The sequence below is a fragment of the Delphinapterus leucas genome, chromosome 4 (assembly GCF_059928025.1).
Source record: "Delphinapterus leucas isolate spDelLeu-1000000601 "Yukka" chromosome 4, BTC_Dleu_Yukka2, whole genome shotgun sequence".
In the NCBI taxonomy this organism is placed as follows: Eukaryota; Metazoa; Chordata; class Mammalia; order Artiodactyla; family Monodontidae; genus Delphinapterus; species Delphinapterus leucas.
Window position 1 is genome coordinate 2,951,964 of NC_143132.1, and position 20,277 is coordinate 2,972,240.

The 20,277-nt window shown below is 54.8% G+C and overlaps 1 protein-coding gene across 5 annotated transcripts in view; it reads left to right on the top strand.

Moving 5' to 3' along the window:
• The first annotated feature begins 222 nt into the window (after positions 1-222).
• The window catches only part of CBS (cystathionine beta-synthase), a 30,779-nt gene continuing 10,724 nt past the window's right edge, over positions 223-20,277 (top strand). Inside the window, exons 1-12 of one of the 5 annotated variants that reach the window (XM_022552876.3) lie at positions 254-342; positions 4,214-4,421; positions 7,614-7,720; positions 9,642-9,776; positions 11,146-11,225; positions 11,305-11,439; positions 11,980-12,049; positions 13,306-13,397; positions 14,162-14,287; positions 14,941-15,025; positions 15,353-15,458; positions 15,652-15,991. In XM_022552876.3, coding sequence (XP_022408584.2) covers positions 4,222-4,421; positions 7,614-7,720; positions 9,642-9,776; positions 11,146-11,225; positions 11,305-11,439; positions 11,980-12,049; positions 13,306-13,397; positions 14,162-14,287; positions 14,941-15,025; positions 15,353-15,458; positions 15,652-15,883 — 1,368 coding nt within the window. In that variant the 5' untranslated portion in view covers positions 254-342; positions 4,214-4,221 and the 3' untranslated portion in view covers positions 15,884-15,991. The other 4 variants (XM_022552874.3, XM_022552875.3, XM_089910142.1 and 1 more) reach the window with 4 other exon arrangements.

Consider the following 20,277-nt stretch of genomic DNA (forward strand, 5'->3'; position numbering starts at 1 on the left):
GGGGAGAAGAGGGGACAGAGGCCACCGGCCCACGGCTGCGTCAAAAGAGAGTAGGTGATGGGGGTGGGGTCTTGACCCAAGGTGCGGCAGTGGGGGAGGGATGGGGGCGTGGCGTGTGGGCGTGGCGAGAGGCGGGTACGAGAGAGGTGGTGGCCGCGCGATCCGCAACTCGGGATTGGCCGGAAGCCGGACCCCGCCCCTTCCTCTCGGCCAATCGCCTTCCTTCCACTCTGGCCGCCCGGTCCCCGGGGTGCCACCCAGCCCCGGCGTCGCGCTTTCCGGGTCACAGCTCGCTGCTCCCGGACGCGCCCAGCCCGCCGCTTTTTCCCGGTCTCGGTCCAGGTGAGCACTTGCCGGACCGTGACTCGCCCCACCCCTAGGCGGAGGGATCTGGCCGGGGTCTGGGACGGGGTCCCCGCCTCGGCAACCGCTGGGCCGGCGTTGCATCATCTACATCTGCCAGCCGCGGAGCTGGCCCCGCGCCGCCCGCGTCCAGGACCCTCCCCTTATCGCGAGTCCAGACTGTCTTGAAGCTGGGGGTTCCGCGCCCACGTGGCCCAGGGCCTCCACTCCAACTCCTGCGGCTGCGGAGGGGACGGCAGGGGGCGCGAGCCGGGGGGCGTCGAGCTGAGACTTTCGGAAGATGCGCTCTAATGGTGCCATCATTGATTTTTCGCTGCATTTTGGATGGGAAATGGTTGTCTCGAAAATTGCTCTTTTCTGCCAGTTCTGTGGAGTGGGCGGGGGGGGGGAGCGGGGTGTAAAATATTGATGTAGTTGCGTAGGCTGCACGGGAGGTGGCTGCCCGCGGTGGGAGGGAGCGCAGGGCGCGTAGGGCAAACAGGGCCCTGCCTCCAGCACGTACTAAGGGGATGGGGGAGGGTACCCTGAGACCCTCACTTCGAGCCCTAGGCTAGGCGGATGGCTGAGCTGGAGAATGGGGAGGGGTAGTGGGGAAGGAGCGGGAGCGCAAAACTTAGCCTCCCAAGAGTTACCTGGGGGTGTTTATCCCAAACGGTATCCCCAAAAGCCCCTCCCAAAGGCCAGGTGACCGGGCGGTCTCCAGATCCTCTGTAGCGTCTCAATTACCCGCCTGAAAAGTCTCTCTTTGAAACGGGAGTTTACTACCTTCCGCACCCTTGGCCCTAACTGGCCCCCTTGGGCCGACTGGTGCGCGCGTGCAGGGCGCTGGGGGGCGCGGGGGGCGTGACCCCAGGAGGGTCTTGGGGTTTGGGGTGCGGCAGGAGCCAGCAGGACCGCGCCAGGGGAGCCCGCCTTCCCAGCACGCACGTGCGTCGGCGCGCTGGGCGCTGTGCCCGCGGGGAGCTGTGCCCGCTGGGAGCTGAGATGGGCTGCGCTGGACTGAATCCGCGGGTTCGAACCCGGGTCGCCCAGCGAGGGTCCCGCCGAGTGCCTGTGGGTTCCACGGAGGCTCTGTCGGTCTCGATTTGAGTTCCCAGCAGCCCCTTACCTTTCGGGAGGTCGCTACAGGCGAGGCAAGTCGCCACATAGGAGGCGCAGGGCTGCCTGCGTCTGCGTGGCCGGTCTGCGGGGTGTCCTGGCCAGGGGGCTGCCGGCCTGTCGGCCTCTGATGGGGAGAGAGGTCTACGACAGGGGCGCTTCTGCACGACGGAAGAACCACCTACCCGCGGGCGCACCGCGGAGCGAAGGCAGTGTTCCGCTTACCACGGGGGCTTTTTGAAAGGTGGAAGAAGGACGCGGGACGTCCCTCTGTGGTTTAACGAGGGGAACTGAACGCCTGAAAAAGTACTTGCTGATCCAAAGACTTGAAGGAACCTCTGCTCTAGGCACGTTTGGGGGCAGATCGGCTGGGAGGCTGGTTTCTCCCGGAAAGCCGTGCGCCGCGGGCCTCGTGGATTTGAAACGGATGTGATTGCCAAGAGTGGGGGTCTCCGCTTCCCCTGCGCGCAGGCTCCGGCCTGGGCATCTGGGGCGACCTGCTGGGCGCTGGTCTGCACCTGGCCCTGCGCTGGGAGACAGGGAACCAGCTGGGGCGGCCTCTGCCCTTGCTGATGGTGGCGGTACCCAGATGGGGCCGCTCCCGAGGAGAAATCCAGCGGGTCCACGAGCCTCCATGTGCACCTCCAGCCCAGTTCCGCCTGGGCCACCGAACCTTTTCACAGCAAACTGCCTGCCGAAATGTCCTGGGGAGCAGAGGGGCAAGGCTGGGGGCTGGAGGAGTGGTGAGGGCTGCACTCAGAGGTCACCCCGAGCCACATCCCCTACCTTGAGCTCCTCGCAGGGACCTTCCAGACCCACAGGGCTCCAGAGACTTGGGGTGGGGGGAGCTTTAGGTTTACAGAAAAGTTGAGAAGAGAGCAGAGTTCTCACGTACCTCCCCCCTCACACTCACGGTTCCCCCTATTATTACCATCTTACGATTTTTACAATTAATGAACATTATGGTTAACTAAAGTCCCTACTTATTCAGATTTCCTTAGTTTCCCCTAATACCCTTTTCTGTTCTGGGATTCCATCCAAGACACCTCATTCCATTTAGTTTTCACTGCTCCTTATGGAGTTGGAGCCGTGGTGAGTGTTCGGTCATCAGCCTGGTGAGTGATGGCTCCGCGCCGGCCGTGGACCGGTCCTCTGTTCAGTGTGGGAAATCACAGGGCGGCAGCCGAGCGGCTGAGCTCAGTCCTGAGAGGTGGGCCTTTGCTCATTGTCACCAGAAGGAGCTGGGCAGGGCTGCAGCCTCTTCTTTGAGTGTGCCCATTCCCTTTCCTTTCTTTCTTTCTTTCTTTTTTTTTTTTTTTTGTCATCTATTTTAAGGTTCCATGAGATTTTTAATTGATAAAATACATGTAATATACTGTTTAACTTTCATAAGTGTGTAAATTTAGTAGCAATACACACATTCACGGTGTTGTGCCACCATCACTATTATCTGTACCCCGGACTTCTTCCTCATAACTCTGTACCCATTAAACAGTGACTCCCCTCCCGCTGCCCCTGGGAATCTCTGTTCCACTTCATGTCTCTCTGATTTGCCTATTCTAGCTACCTCATATAGGTAGAGTCATGCAATATTCTTCTGGCTTATTTGACTTCGCAGAATGTTTCATTCCTTCTTTTTTAGGGTAAAAATATATTTATTGACATCTTCATCTTCCTCTTGTTATTTCCATCATATAAATGTAGTCTTTTAAAATATATATATTTATTTATTTGTCTGCTCCGGGTCTTAGTTGCAGCATGCGGGATCTTCACTATGGAATGCGGGATCTAGTTCCCTGACCAGGTATCGAACCTGGGCCCCCTGCATTGGAAGCGCGGAGTCTTAACCCCTGGACCACCAGGGGAGTCCCTAAATGTAGTCTTTTTCAAACAACTTTATTGAGATATCTTTGATATATAAAAGTCATGTGGGGCTTCCCTGGTGGCGCAGTGGTTGAGAGTCCGCCTGCCGATGCAGGGGACACGGGTTCGTGCCCCGGTCTGGGAGGATGCCACGTGCCGCGGAGCGGCTGGGCCCGTGAGCCATGGCCGCTGGGCCTGTGCGTCCGGAGCCTGTGCTCCACAATGGGAGAGGCCACAACAGTGAGAGGCCCTTGTACCGCAAAAAAAAAAAAAAAAAAGTCATGTGTATATTTAAGGTGTACAACGTGATGTTTTGATTTATGTATACGTTACGAAAAGACAGCACAGTCAAGCTATCAAGATGAATGACATTCATCACCTCTACATAGTTGCTGTGTGTGTGTGTCTGTGTGTGTGTGCATGCGCTCACATGTTAAGAAGATTTTAAAACTTCATTGTTTTTTCATGGCCAAATACTCTTCCACTGTATGGGTAAACCACATTTTGTTTATACATTCATCCGCTGACAGACACTTGGTTTGTTTCCAGGTTTTTGCTATCGTGAATAGTGCCGTTAGGAATGCGGTGGGCACATACTGTATGTTTCCATTTTTTTTGGCTGTATGCGTAGGGGTGGAATTGCCGGGTCACACGGTAGTTGTATGCTTAACCCTTTGAGAAGCTGTCCAGCTGTTGTCCACAGCAGCTGGTGCCTGCGTAGTTATGCCTTTTCCTGCCGAGCTACTTGAGTGAATGGAGCTCCACGCCCAGAGGGGGCTGGGCGCTGGGCGCGCAGGGTTCCCAGGACAGGCAACAGAGAAGCAGGCCCTTCTGTAGGTGTTTGGAAACTGCCCGAACTGACGGCATCTCTTCCCCTTGCCTTTGACAGATCCCACCATGCCTTCTGAGACACCCCAAGCAGAAGAGAGGGCTGCAGGGTGCCCCCACCTCTCAGGGGCACACCTGGGGAAAGGAAGCCTGGAAAAGGAGCCTCCGGGAGACAAGGAGGTCCTGTGGATCCGTCCCGATGCCCCGAGCAGGTGCTCCTGGCAGCTAGGCAGGCCTGCCACCAACTCTCCACATCACCACACTGCTCTGTGAGTCCTCTTTATGACCATAAGATGGGGGGAAGCGTTTGTTACCTGAAGCCAGGTAGCCACAGGGACCTGGGGTGTGAACCACCACCCCACCACCCCCGTCCCTTGCAGTCACTCTGGGTGGATGGTGAGCTGGGGTGGGAGGTATTTTATAGCTGAGTCCCCCAAGGCTCAGAGAGGCCAAGGCTCGTTTGTGCTGTAGCGCAGCACCTAGTTCAGTGCCTCCCAAGACCAGATGCTCAGTAAATAAAGGGATGTGCCCAGGGCCCACGCTCTGAGTGACAGGCAGGGGGGAGGTTTCTGATCCAGATCCGTCCGGTTGCACACTCTTGTAATTAGGATCATGCCTGCCCTTCTCTGCTTAACTCCAGGCTGTGAAATACTTTTCTGTAGTGGGGTCTTTGTGGTTGGACTGAGACTGTTGGATGAATAAACCACGACTTTAAGCCCTCTCTTGGGTATTCATGTGTCTGCAATGATCTCATTGTGAATAACTGCAGAGGAAAATGCAGTTCATTTAGTCACAGCACCTACTATATGTGTGCCCTGTTCTAGGTGCACCATCAGATCAACCAGTGGGAAAAAAAAAAAAAGGCAAAAATCCCTGACCCATCATGAAACTCGAACTGAGTTCACTAAACCTTAGGATTATCTTTATTTCCTTAGTGTTATCTCCCAGAAGTACAACAAAGGAGTCGGAAGAACATGCCTTTTGGATGTTTGGTTCTTATCCTTCATGCACTGCTGTACCAACGTTTATGATTATTGATTTTCGATTCAGAACTGGGGAGGGGGAGGGGGAGGGGTGCTCTCCTCACTGGGGCCAATGGACCGAAGTAACATTTACAAACCCAGAAGCTCCCAGCGTTAAACATACCTCGATTCTGGGAGCTCAGGAGGCCAAGTTGGCCGCCGGCCATAGGGCGTGAGCCCCTGCTTCCAGAACAAAGCAGGGGGTGAAATGGCTCCGTGAGCTTCTCACTGGGCCTGGGGTGGCTGGGACACCATCCTATCCAGGCTGCAACCTAGCATCACACCTGCACTTCACGTGGTGGCCTGACCCTCCTAAAACGCCCTGGCGGGGTTGCTGTCCCATCCTGAAACTGCTTGTCCCAGTTCAGGTTATGAGGAGCTGGGCCCGGGCCTGAGGCTCTGGGGCTCACCCGCTGTCAGGACGCTGGACCCGGGTCCCTGGACGAGGCAGTCTAGGCCATCCCGGTGGTGAGAGCACAGGGGTGATGAGACAGGTGATGTGGCCGGGTGGCCTGGGGAGACCTCAGAGCCGGTACCTGGATGGGCAGGAGGTGCCAGCCCTGTGGGTATCTGGGGAAGGGGTTCCAGACGGTTCCCAGGTAGGGTGGGCTTAGAACGAGCAACAGTATGGGAGCAGCAGAGGGAGGGGAGGGGCTGCGGAGGGGAAGCAGAGCCAGGCGCCCTGCCAGGCGAGGGGGTTTCAGGTTATTCCAGGGGGCTGTAGGGCTCTGCTCCCAGAAGCCTCCTGGGCTGTCACAGGGAAAGCAGCTGAGATAAGGTGTTAAATTCCCTCCCCAGGCCTGGCCCGATCACCTCAGGCAAGCTTCCCAGGTGACTTTCTGCTCCACCCCCCACCCCCCACCCCCGGGCCTGGTGCTGAGTCAGGAGCCCTGAGTTCTCCGCAGGGGCGGGCTGGGCCTCCCGGTTCTCAGGCCGCTACAACCTTTGCTGGGGGTGGATGACTCAGCCGCCCTCCAGTCCTTCCCAGGTGTTTACCCCTCCTGCCTTGGCTTTAACTAGTTAATAAGTCAACCCCGAGGTCGCCCCTAGAGCCTGGTCTCCCTCCAAGTCTGGGGTCAGGAGCCCTTTGCCCCCGCCCCGGCTCTCCCCTCACCCCAACTTCCGCACCTCTCTTGGCCAAGCCTGCCTCTGGGGGGGCTCGGGGCGTCCGTGCCACCTCGGAGGGCGTAGCTGGGCTCCAGCCAGGCCGTGTTGCTGCCTGTGTGGGCCCCGGGGCGGAAGGCGGCATTCCCGGGGAGCTGTGGATCACCACCTTGGGAGCGGGGAGGAATCTACATGGTTAATGGGTCCCTGCAGTGGGGACCGCGGCTCACGCAAGCGTGAGAGCCGTGGGGATGGCACCTGAGAAATTGAGTTTCTTGGAACTCACGTCAGTTTTGCATATTCCGGGATGAATAGTCGGTCCTTGAGGATGAGGATGGAGGCAACATCGTGGGGGCCGCTCAGGAAATGCAGGTATCACAGCGTGCACAGCTGAGCAGCAGCTGAGCTGTCCCACACCTTCCTGTCACCTGTCACCGGCTGCTCAGCTGGAAGAACCACTGGGGAGGGGGGGACAGTCACTCGAATGTGAAGGGGGACAGTTGGTCCATGAGGAGCGAATCCCGTTCTGAGCCTGGAGGCCCACCTGGGAATTCGCCTGACCTTAGCCCCAAGGACAAGAGATGACCCGCCAGAGGCCTTTGTTCTTTGGTCTGAGTATCAGGCTTCCTGCCACCTGTGCCAGACACTCTGAGTGATGCCAGGTGCCTGGGTGGGCTCTTTGCAGTCACTGTCACTGCCCGGTGGCCAGACCGTCTGAGGGGGTCTCTGTCCAGGGGTCCCCACCAGTTTTTTCATCGAAGAAAAGGAAGGGAGGTATCCCAGGAGGCAGGTGCTGAGAGAGGAGGTGAACTGAAGATCAAAAACCTAAAAAGATCGGGACTTCCCTGGTGGTCCAGTGGCTATGACTCCGCCTTCCAATGCAGGGGGCGCGGGTTTGATCCCATATGCCAAAAAAAAAACAAACCTAAAAAGGTGGACCAGGACGTGATGTTTTGAAATCAGTGTTTGTTTGTTTTAACTTTTTTATTTGGAAATAACACTCAAATGAAGTTGCAAAAATCATACAGAGAGGTCGTGGGGACGTTCGCCCAGCTGCCCACTGATACCATCTGTTACCACAGTGAGTTTTCAAACCCCGGAAACATTGGTGCAGCTGTTCACTAAACTGCATTCGTTTTCATAGGTTTTGAGGTGTACTTGCCCGTGCATATGTGTGTGACCTTTTAGCAAATGTGGATTTGTGTACTTGCCACCCAGTTCCTCATGAAAGGCAATTCTTTGCTTTACTTCTTGATTTATTTAAAAGAATGTGCTGGCCTGCCAAGGCTGGTACCATTTTGTTTTTCTGAGTAATCGTGGACTCCTCTGTTTTAGGGAGAAATCTCCCAAAATCCTGCCAGACATCCTGAAGAAGATTGGGGATACCCCGATGGTGAGGATTAACAAGATTGGGAGGAACTTCGGCCTGAAGTGTGAGCTCCGTGAGTGCCGGCTTCCTGCGCGCGGCTCGCAGGCCGGGGGTGCGGGTGGGCCCCTCACACCCTGCGGGAGGGGTGTTTGACCACGTCAGGTGAGGTCGGGAGAGGGTGAGCAAGCCCTCGCCGGAGTCGGTGTAAGGGAGGCCGTGGCCTGTGAGCCGAGGCCTGGATTGTGGAGGGAAGCGTGTCCGGGCAGATGTGGGCAGAACCCGAGCCGGGAAGGCGGTGCTCTAAGCCGGCAACTGCAGGAGCAGAGCGGCGCCGGTCTGTCTCGGACTCTCGTAGGGAGGGGCAGCCATGCCGTGGGTGGGGTGGGCTGACCTGAGAGCCGGGGCGGTTTTTGTGATGAGGGCCCCAGCCATCAGCCGGGCAGGAACTGGCTGCCCCGGTGCTCAGACAGACAGTTCGCGTCTCACTTAGGAGACACAGAGTGGGGATTTGGGAGCTGTGTCTGGTACACATGGGGATCACCTGAGAGTCTTATCCAACTCCTATGGAGAAGGGACTTCTTTGCAGGAGGCTGTTTCCAGGAACACAAGAGGGTGGGGGGCTTTCTTCACCTCCACTGTTCTCCCAGCTCGGAGCCCAGGTAGATGTCAGCCTTGTCCCAGAGGAAGTGACAGGTGCAGAGGCCCTGGGGCGGACCAGGCCTGGTGCTGCTGGGGCAGAGAGAGCTGGGGAGGGGAGAGCGTGGGGGTCCTTGGGGGTCAACACCTCCTAGGGGAGGGACCGAGGCCACGTGGTCGATTCACCCCAGAGGCATCACCATCAGAGGCTTCCCGCGCACGCCTCTGGTGAAGAATTCTCTCATAAGCAACAAGCAGTACACACTCCCAGGCGCTGCTGGGGGTGTATCAGAACAACCCAGGAGAGCTATCGTCTGCTCTGTGCTCCTCCATCAGATAATAGAGACCAGCAACTAGTACCCCGTAGGCATGGGCCTGCTGCATGCACTTCAACTTGGCAGGAGCCCCTGAAGTAGGTTTTACTGTGTCCATTTTACAGATGGAAAAACCGAGCCTCCGGTTGGTTACTTGGCTTGCCCACGGCTGATCAGCTTGAATCCCTGCGTCTCTGTTGGCTTTCCCATGGGCTCATTAGAATTTTCTAACAAGTAATTCAAGTGTGTGACCTACAGGAGTCTGGGGTGCAGGGCTCCTCAGCGGTCAGACATTCAAGAGCCCCTCCTTCACTGTCCCGGCAGGGGCCTCTCTGGGTCTTGTGGATTTCAGAAACCAGGACAAAGCAGGAGGAGCTTGTTTTGTGGGTGCTGCAGGCCGGCCTGGTCCTTCAATCACATTTGGTGCCATCTCTCCCCCTTTTACGAACACTGCGTGTTTTTGAGAGGTGGGAGGGAGTCCTCCCCCGAGGAAAGAAGAGCGGAAGCAGAGGTTTAGGCACAGGAGAGGACGTCGTATCTGCTAGGTGGGGAAGATGGCGGGTGTGGAAGGTGTGTGGGTCCTGGTCTGGGGGTGTGACGGGCGAGCTGTGGCTTCAGGACATCAGGTCGTCTGTCATGATCCGCTGGGTATGGCGGGGCTGTCTGCCCTGAATTAAGCCTGGGCTCCAGTCGGCCGCCCCCTGCACACACAGCAAGTCTCTTCGGGACTGTGCTGCGTCACGGGGGTGGCTCTGCTCCATCCATCCAGTTGGGGGGGCTCCTTAGGCTGCTCTGTCTCATGCACTTGGAGTTGCCACGTGGTCCATAGGGGGTGGGACGGGCAGGTGGCAGAAGCTCCCGTGGGCAAGCACCCTCACCCACGTCAGGTGTGGGAGGTGACAATGGAAAGGCGATGATTTTCAGGACCACTGAAGCTTGTCCCTGCATCCTGGGCGTATCGGGTGCTGGGGAGGGGACGGCACGGCAGGCATCCCTTAGCAGTCGGGGTCCTCTTCCTCTCTCATGATGCGTCTCTGGCTCCAGTGGCCAAGTGTGAGTTCTTCAACGCGGGCGGGAGCGTGAAGGACCGCATCAGCCTGCGAATGATTGAGGATGCTGAGCGCGAGGGGACCCTGAAGCCTGGGGACACCATCATCGAGCCGACGTCGGGGAACACAGGTGGGCGCTGCCACGGGCCAGAGCTCCCGGCCCGGGTGACCCAGGGCTGCACGCGCTGGTCTGTCAGGCTGGCCCTTCCCTTCCCTCCACGCACTTTGCTCGGCACCTGATCCCTGTGTGCAGGTGTGTGGCTGAGCCCAGCTTTCTCTGATATCTTGCCGTCCCAGCTGCATTGGTGATGTTGGAGTCTGTTATGTGGGCAACTACACCTTGTAGTAAAAATCTGTCCTAGTTTCCTTTGGCTGTGGTAATAAATCCCACAGCCTGGGCAGCTTAATCAACAGACATTTATTATCTCACAGTCTGGAGGCTGGACAACTGACATCAGGTGTCAGCAGGGCTGGTTCCTCCTGAGGCCTCTCTCCTGGGCATCTTCTCCCTGTGTCCTCACGTGCGTCCCTCTGTGTGTGTCTGTGTCCTGATCTCCTCTTCTTATGAGGACACCAGACATACGGGGTTGGGGCCCACCCATATGACCTCGTTTAACCTTAATCTCCTCTTCAAAGACCCATCTCCAGTTAGAGTCACATTCTGAGGGGGGTTGCAGGGTAGGACTTCAACAGATGAATTTTGGAGGGACACAGTTGAGTCCATAACACTCCACCCTCTGGCCCCCAGAATTCATGTCCTTCTCGAATGCAAAGTATATTCACCCCCATCCCAACAGCCCCCCAAAGTCTGAACCCATTCCAGCACCGACGTTAAGTCTCATCTAAGGATCACCTAAATCAGAGGTGGATGAGACCTGAGGCTCGATTCCTCCTGAAGCAAAATTCCCCTCCGGCTGCGAACCTTCAAACCGGACAATTTATGTGTTTCCAAAGCACAGTGGCAGGCCAGGCACAGGACAGACATTCCCATCCAAACCCAGAAAGGGGTCGTGGGTCCCAAGCAGGTCCGAAGCCGAGTGGGGCAAACTCCAGGAGATCTTGAGGCTCCAGAACCCTCCTCTCTGGCTCCGTGTTCTGTCTTCAGACTAACTGGGGTGACCCCTCCCCTCAGCCCTGGGCAGCGGCCCTGACCCCTTTGGAACCAGGGAGGAGGCGTCCGGCCCAGGCCTGTGCCCCGGCCCCGTGGTGGGGCTGGGGACGGGAACACGCGGGCTCCACAACGTCTGCTGCTATTGTCACCTCCCAGGCGCCCAGTAAGAGCTGGAGGAATTGGGGTTCATGGTGGGCAGCCTGCTTTTTTCTCTGGGCACACTTGCCTTTTTATCTCTGCCTCCACCTTCTCCTCTTATCCCCTCATTTGAGGGCAGAAGGGGATGATGTAGGGCATTTTTGCAGCGCCCTCTCCCCTGGGCCTTTGGGGCTGGAAGCGGGGTCTCAGGGGCACCGTGGCCCCCTCTCACTGCATGTGCTGTCCCCAGGGATCGGGCTGGCCCTGGCTGCCGCGGTGAAGGGCTACCATTGCATCATCGTGATGCCAGAGAAGATGAGTACTGAGAAGGTAGGCGGGCATCTCCCCGGCCCCTGCCCCTGCGCTGAAGGCCTGGTGGGGAGGTGAAGGCCACCACGTACCTCTGCAGGTGGACGTCCTGCGTGCCCTGGGGGCAGAGATCGTGAGGACACCCACCAATGCCAGATTCGACTCCCCTGAGTCACATGTGGGCGTGGCCTGGAGGCTGAGGAACGAGATCCCCAATTCTCACATCCTGGACCAGGTGAGGGCCGGGCCCTGGGGGCGACTGTGTGCCCAGAGGCTTGGGACCAAGTGGGGCCTTCCCTGGGGGATGTCTGCCGGGGGCTTGGGGGTGGTGTTACATCTGCAGCAGGAGCAGAGGCTGCAGAGGGACCGACGCACTGGGACGCGGTCACTGGCCTCTCCCAGCCCAGTGTGTGGCCGGCAGGGTCGGCCAAGCCTTTGGCTGTGCTGTCTGTGTGCCGGCTTTGAGGGCTCAGCTCAGTGCGCTGGAACGCCCTTTGCAGAGGACCCGGGAAGCTCTCTACAGGCATAAAATACATGCAGACCTTTTGACTGGAAGCTCTTCTTTGTCACTCACTCCACGTCTGGGTTAATTCAGAAATCGCATCTTGTGGAGAGCTGGTTTTCATGCTTGGTGTCTGTTGAGGTGCTCGGGCCGTTCCCCGAGCTGCCGGCATCCTCTCTGGCTTTGCACTGAGCTGTTTGCCTGGTGCCCTGGGGCTGCTGCCGGTTCTGTGCCTCGACTTCAGCACGACTCCTTTGCTCTCTTTCCTTGCAGTACCGCAATGCCAGCAACCCTCTCGCTCACTACGACATCACGGCCGAGGAGATCCTGCAGCAGTGTGACGGTGTATACTTCTAACCCTGCTGTCCATCTTGACTGGGAGTGTACAAGTCACTTACCCGCTCCTTCGTAAACTCCTTTTAATCCTTTAAAACCCAGCTCAAATGTCCCCTCTCCGTGAGGTGCTTTCTAGAGCATTTCTCTAGAGCGGTTTCCTCCCTCTTGGACTTTGCCCGTGCCTCTCCTATAGCACCAAACATATCATGTGGTTGTATTTGTTTACCTAGCAGTCTTTCCTCCAGACCTGTAGGAGCTCTTGAGTGCAGGGCACAAGGGTGTCCCACGCTGGTTCTGGGCTCACAGCTGGGGCTTCACGTTGCTGAACGGCACTTGGCCTCAAGTCCCAGCCTGGGCGCTGAATTCAACATTGGGGTTTTCTCATCTGCAGAACTGGGGTGGTGACATCTGCAATTAGCTTACTCTGTACAGACATGAGGCCGCTTGGAACCTCTCCGCACAGTTGGTGCCAAGGCCGAGGGGGTTGCGATGTTTTCTGACGGGCTGTTTCCCTAAGAGGTCTTCGGGAAGAGTTGCCAGGGGCTTGGCACCCCTGGCTTCCTGTTTGGTGCCTAGCGTTGGCTTAAGTGCCCTCATTCCGTGCCCAGGAGCCAGGCAGCAAAGTCCAGGCATTTGCTCACCCAGGTCTTATGTGTGAGAATCTTCTCATTCGGTAAAAACAGCCTTTCTGCCTCAGCACGGGTGCCCGCGCTGACTTGTCTGCAGGTGCCTGAGCTGGCCACCGGGCACTGAGAGAGCCCAGACAACGTCTGAGCCAAGCTGAGCGGTTTATTCTGGTCCCTTTGATAATTCAGTTCACTTATCCACGTCGTCTGAACCAAACAGCTTAAGGAAGTGTGAAGAGCCTCCCTGGGCTCAGCCCTCAGCCACCTGGGGCCCACCTCCCGCAGGAAGTCACCTCGTTCACGATTCACGACAAATAGGGATTTCAGGGACTGGCTGCGTTTAGCCTTAAATGGGGCTCCCCGGGGCTCTGTTACCGTGACTGTGTCTCAAAGATGGAGGACTGCGATGAGAGGCTTTAAATTTGAGAATAGGTTTGCTTTTGCCCTTTTTGATAACTTGCCTTCGTTGTGGTTGAAGACCTTCTTGCTTCTTATTAAGAGTGGAGGGCTGAGCAGAAACTAACACACCATTGTAAAGCAATTATACTCCAATAAAGATGATTTAAAAAAAAAAAGAGTGGGGGTCGGCCGCTCCTGCCTGAGGATGTTCTCCCTGACATGCCTTCTCCCCTGTCAGGGAGGCTGGACATGCTGGTGGCGTCGGCGGGCACGGGGGGCACCATCACGGGCATCGCCAGGAAGCTGAAGGAGAAGTGCCCTGGATGCAAGGTGAGGGGCTGCGAGGGCGCCACCCTACCCCGCCCAGGAGATGTGGGCCTGGACGTGTGCGTGTTTCCCACCTGTGGCCTGAACTGCAGCTGGAGGCTTAACTGTTGGGCTCCTTGGCCTTGGGCCCACAGAGTGGCCTCTGCTTTAGAGCCGGAAGTTCCCATTTCTGACACTTCTGCGTAGACGGCCTTGCATCTTATATGGGGGGGTTGTACCTGTGCCTGCCCGGGGGATAAAGGACCCAGCGACCTGGACGCCCAGATGAGCTGGGGGTGGGAGAGTCCATTTGGGTGGCCTCCAAGGGTCATTCCAGAAGCCGAGAGCTCTCAGGTTCAGGTCCTACCGCCGCCCCACCGGGGCTCTGAGAGTAGGGAGGGGCACCTGAGCCTGGGGAGGGGCTCAGAGAGACCCCCACTGGAGGTGCCGATCGCACCCTTCCTCTCTGCCCATTTCTCCGCCGTCCAGGAGAGGTCAGTCCTAGCACCCCCCTCGCCCCAGGCTCCCACTGTTCCGGGGCATCTCTTGGGGCTGTCCTCAGGCACCCCGCGCAGGAGGAGCTTTCCAGGACGCCACTTCCCCCAGCCTCGTGCTGCCCCTTGAGTGCCCTGAGCTGGACATTTATTTACCTTGCGATCTCCCAGCGCCCGGGCCTGGGTTAGTGGGTTTCGAGCCTCGTGCCCGAGGTCCGGGAACAGGGCCCACGCCCGGATGACAGCCGGGTGCGTCCAGGTGAGACTTGAGCCCTAAGGCTGCCCACTCTGCAGATCATCGGGGTGGACCCCAAAGGCTCCATCCTCGCAGAGCCTGAGGAGCTGAACCAGACGGAGCAGACGGCCTACGAGGTGGAAGGGATCGGCTACGACTTCATCCCCACCGTGCTGGACAGGACGGTAGGCGGGGCGGCAGTGACAAGCCCAGCCCTCAGGCCACAGCCTTGCCTGGCTGGGCACGGGGGGTGGGGGGGGGGTGGGGGGGGCATGGGGGGGGGTGGCGGGGCACCTGGCTGAGCAGGGACAGAGACGCGAGCTCCGCGCCGCGCGGGGCAGCAGTCTCGGGGGTCATGACGTGGTGACTCGCGGTACTTTACCTGACGAGCGTGTACGGACACAGAGGCCCTTGGGGGGTGGCGGGTGGTACAGACCACCCCGGCAGGGGGAGGGAGCCGGGTGGCTGGAGCGGGGAAGCAGGCCGACGTGGGAGAGCTAAGGACCCCAGAGAAGGCTCCTTTTAAGGACCCCAAAGGATGCTTCGGTCAAAGACCTAGACTAGAAGTGTGGCCCTCAGCGGGGCTGCTGGGCGGTTTTACTGGCCACGTGCACGGTGCGCTGGACCCGGGGGGAGGGGGTGGGGCGCGACCTAGGTCTGCAGATGCGAGTCCTGGATCCCAGACAAGGGGCTGGGCCGCATCCCTGGAGGGTCACGACCTCCTGGACCGAGGTCCTCTGTGAGGTTGCAACCTGGGCGGTGGTGCCCACGCCCACCACACCCCCGCTGCCCAGCGCCCGGCGCTGCCCGGCCTGACCGCCTGCCCTCGGCCCCCCAGGTGGTGGACACGTGGTTCAAGAGCAACGACGAGGATGCCTTCGCCTTCGCGCGCATGCTGATCGCGCAGGAGGGGCTGCTGTGCGGTGAGTGGGGCGCCGGGCGCTCGGCCTCTGCCAGCTGCTGGGCCAGCGCCGGAAGGACACCCTCGCTCTGGGGCTGCCCGGCCCACCTGCACGCCATCTGCTGCAGGGCTTGGAGGCTCTGTGCGAGGAGGGTTTGGTCGTGACAGTTGGTGGTAACGAGGAGAATGTGGGTGGACAGTGAGAATCGGGGGTCCTCCCAGCACCCCGAGCCCGGTCCCTCCACCGAGGACCCCTCCAGAGCATGTTGGGGCGTGCACACGCACTGGTACGCACACGCGCATCGCACGCCCCCGCCCCCGGCGGGTCTGACCCCGACCCTCCCGGCAGGCGGCAGTGCCGGCAGTGCCATGTCGGTGGCCGTGAAGGCCGCCCAAGAGCTCAGGGAGGAGCAGCGCTGCGTGGTGATCCTGCCGGACTCTGTGCGGAACTACATGTAAGGAGCAGTCCCTCCGGCCCCTCGGCTGCCCGCACTCCGCCCCCCCAGGCGCCTGTGCCGGCCCTGCTGCCCGCCAGGCCTCCCCGAGACGCGGCAGCAGGAGGGAGGGGGCATGGGGGTCTGTGAGGCCGCGGGGGACGCGGAGGAGGACGCAGCCGCCCTAAGAACGCCTCCGCAACCCCCGCTGCAGGGAGCACCGGCTCTGCTGCTACGCTCACACTGCAGCCCCAACCTGGCGAGACCCAGGCTGGGCTCGGCAGCCCCGGGGACGGGCTGTGCGATGCCTGCCTGCTGGCCTCCGAGGCCCCTTCGAGTCCGATGGTGCTGAGTATCTGCACACCTGCCCAGGTGGCAGCTTGCATCCTCCTACTTCCAGTTCCTGTCCTCTGGGCCGATGGCGCCCGTCTGGGGCCACCGGCTGAAAGAGCCAGGGTTGCTGTGCGGGAACAAGGGCACAGGGGGCTAGAGACCTCCCCCACGGACCCGTGGGCTTCCTCCCTGGCCCAGGAGTGGCAGGTTACATACCTCGGGTGAGCTCCGCTGCCCCTGGTGGGCGCCCATTCCAGCAGGGGGTGAGGCATGTCTGGGTGTCCACTGCCAGGTTGTCCTGAGCATGGCCGTCCGCTCACACCGCACGGTGCGTGAGAACGGCCATCTCCCCGTGTGCTGGGCCGGCCTGCTGTGCGTGCGCACTCCTGACTGTGTGTGTGGGAGAGAAATGGCGAGAGTGTGACTGAATGATCATGTCTCGGGCACACACGCCTAGGCTGGGGGGCTGTGGGTCCTCCCTGCTCCCCACTTTCTTGGTCCTCGTCTGCCTTTTTTTTTTTTTTTTAACATCTTTATCGGAGTATAATTGCTTTACAATGGTGTGTTAGTTTCTGCTTCACAACAAAGTGAATCAGTTATACATGTACATATGTTCCCATATCTCCTCCCTCTTGCGTCTCCCTCCCTCCCACCCTCCCTATCCCACCCCTCTAGGTGGTCACATAGCACCGAGCTGATCTCCCTGTGCTATACGGCTGCTTCCCACTAGCTATCTACCTTACGTTTGGTAGTGTATATATGTCCATGCCACTCTCTCACTTCCTCCCAGCTTACCCTTCCCCCTCCCCGTATCCTCAAGTGCATTCTGTACGTCTGCGTCTTTATTCCTGTCCTGCCCCTAGGTCTTCAGAAACTTTTTTTTTTTTTTTTTAGATCCCATATATATGTTAGCACACGGTATTTGTTTCTTTTTCTGACTTACTTCACTCTGTATGACAGACTCTAAGTCCTTCCACCTCACTAAAACTAACTCAATTTCGTTTCTTTTTATGGCTGAGTAATATTCAATTGTATATATGTGCCACATCTTCTTTATCCATTCATCTGTCAGTGGACACTTACCATGTCCTGACTATTGTAAATAGTGATGCAGTGAACATTGTGGTACATGACTCTTTGAATTATGGTTTTCTCAGGGTATATGCCCGGTAGTGGGATTGCTGGGTCATATGGCAGTTCTATTTTTAGTTTTTTAAGGAACCTCCATACTGTTCTCCATAGTGGCTGTATCAATTTAGCCCACATTCCCACCAACAGTGCAAGAGGGTTCCCTTTTCTCCACACCCTCTCCAGCATTTATTGTTTGTAGATTTTTTGATGATGGCCATTCTGACCAGTGTGAGGTGATATTTAATTGTAGTTCTGATTTGCACTTCTCTAATGGTTAGTGATGTTGAGCCTCCTTTCATATGTTTGTTGGCAATCTGTGTATCTTTGGAGAAATGTCTGTTTAGGTCTTCTGCCCATTTTTGGTTTGGGTTGTTTGTTTCTTTGATATTGAGCTGCATGAGCTGCTTGTATATTTTGGAGATTAATCCTTTGTCAGTTGCTTAGTTTGCAAACATTGTCTCCCATTCTGAGGGTTGTCTTTTGGTCTTGTTTATGGTTTCCTTTGCTGTGCAAAAGCTTTTAAGTTTCATTAGGTCCCATTTGTTTGTTTTTGTTTTTATTTCCATTTGTCTAAGAGGTGGGTCAAAAAGGATCTTGCTGTGACTTATATCATTGAGTGTTCTGCCTGTGTTTTCCTCTAAGAGTTTTATAGTGTCTTGCCTTACATTTAGGCTTTAATCCATTTTGAGTTTATTTCTGTGTATGGTGTTAGGGAGTGTTCTAACTTCATTCTTTTCCATGTACCTGTCCAGTTTTCCCGGCACGACTTTATTGAAGAGGCTGTCTTTTCTCCATTGTATATTCTTGCCTCCTTTATCAAGGATAAGGTGACCATGTGTGCGTGGGTTTATCTCTGGGCTTTCTGTCCTGTTCCATTGATCTGTATTTCTGTTTTTGTGCCAGTACCATACTGTCTTGATTACTGTAGCTTTGTAGTATAGTCTGAAATCAGGGAGGCTGATTCCTCCAGCTCCGTTTTTCTTTCTCCAGATTGCTTTGGCTATTCAGGGTCTTTTGTGTTTCCATACAAATTGTGAAATTTTTTGTTCTAGTTCTGTGAAAAATGCCATTGGTAGTTTGATAGGGATTTCACTGAATCTGTAGATTGCTTTGGGTAGTAAAGTCATTTTCACAGTGTTCATTCTTTCAATCCAAGAATATGGTATATCTCCCCATCTGTTTTATCTTTAATTTCTTTCATCAGTGGCTTATAGTTTTCTGCATACAGGTCTTTTGTCTCCTTAGATAGGTTTATTCCTAGGTATTTTATTCTTTTTGTTGCAATGGTAAACGGGAGTGTTTCCTTAGTTTCTCTTTCAGATTTTTCATCATTAGTGTATAGGAATGCAAGAGATTTCTGTGCATTAATTTTGTATCCTGCTACTTTACCAGATTCATTGATTAGCGCTAGTAGTTTTCTGGCAGCATCTTTAGGATTCCCTATGTATAGTATCATGTCATCTGTAAACAGTGACAGTTTTACTTCCTCTTTTCTGATTTGGATTCCTTTTCTTTCTTTTTCGTCTCTGATTGCTGTGGCTAAAACTTCCAAAACTATGTTGAATAATAGTAGTGAAGGTGGGGCAACCTTGTCTTCTTCCTGATCTTAGTGGAAATGGTTTCAGTTTTTCACCATTGAGGATGATGTTGGCTGTGGGTTTGTCATATATGGCCTTCATTATGTTGAGGTAAGTTCCCCCTGTGCCTACTTTCTGGAGAGTTTTTATCATATATGGGTGTTGAATTTTGTCGAAAGCTTTTTCTGCATCTATTGAGATTTTCATATGGTTTTTATCCTTCAATTTGTTAATATGGTATATCACATGGTTTGATTTGCGTATATTGAAGAATCCTTGCATCCCTGGGATAAACCCCACTTAATCATGGTGTATGATCCTTTTAATGTGCTGTTGGATTCTGTTTGCTAGTATTTTGTTGAGGATTTTTGCGTCTATGTTCATCAGTGATATTGGCCTGTAGTTTTCTTTCTTTGTGACATCTTTGTCTGGTTTTGGTATCAGGGTGATGGTGGCCTCGTAGAATGAGTTTGGGAGTGTTCCTCCCTCTGCTATATTTTGGAAGAGTTTGAGAAGGATAGGTGTTAGCTCTTTTCTAAGTGTTTGATAGAATTTGCCTATGAAGCCATCTGGTCCTGGGCTTTTGTTTGTTGGAAGGTTTTTAATCACAGTTTCAATTTCAGTGCTTGTGATTGGTCTGTTTATATTTTCTATTTCTTCCTGGTTCAGTCTCGGAAGGTTGTGCTTTTCTAAGAATTTGTCCATTTCTTCCAGGTTGTCCATTTTATTGGCATATAGTTGCTTGTAGTAATCTCTCATGATCCTTTGTATTTCTGCAGTGTCAGTTGTTACTTCTTTTTCATTTTTTATTCTGTTGGTTTGAGTCTTCTCCCTTTTTTCTTGATGAGTCTGGCTAATGGTTTATCAATTTTGTTTATCTTCTCAAATAACCAACTTTTAGTTTTATTGATCTTTGCTATTGTTTCCTTCATTTCCTTTTCATTTATTTCTGATCTGATCTTTATGATTTCTTTCCTTCTGCTAACTTTGGGGTGTTTTTGTTCTTCTTTCTCTAATTACTTTTGGTGTAAGGTTAGGTTGTTTATTTGAGATGTTTCTTGTTTCTTGAGGTAGGATTGTATTGCTATAAACTTCCCTCTTAGAACTGCTTTTGCTGCATCCCGTAGGTTTTATGTCATCGTGTTGTCATTGTCATTTGTTTCTAGGTATTTTTTGCTTTCCTCTTTGATTTCTTCAGTGATCTCTTGGTTATTTAGTGGTATATTGTTTAGCCTCCATGTGTTTGTATTTTTTGCAGATTTTTTCCTGTAATTGATATCTAGTCTCATAGTGTTGTGGTCAGAAAAGATACTCGATACGATTTCAATTTTCTTAAATTTACCACGGCTTGATTTGTGACCCAAGATATGATCTATCCTGGAGAATGTTCCATGAACACTTGAGAAGAAAGACTACTCTGTTGTTTTTGGATGGAATGACCTATAAATATCAATTAAGCCCATCTTGTTTAATGTATCATTTAAAGCTTGTGTTTCCTTACTTATTTTCATTTTGGATGATCTGTCCATTGGTGAAAGTAGGGTGTTAAGTCCCCTACTATGATTGTGTTACTGTCAATTTCCCCTTTTATGGCTGTTAGCATTTGCCTTATATATTGAGGTGCTCCTGTGTTGGGTGCATAAATATTTACAATTGTTACATCTTCTTCTTGGATTGATCCCTTGATCATTATGTAGTGTCCTTCTTTGTCTCTTGTAATAGTCTTTAGTTTAAAGTCTATTTTATCTGATATGAGAATTGCTACTCCAGCTGTCTTTTGATTTCCATTTGCATGGAAT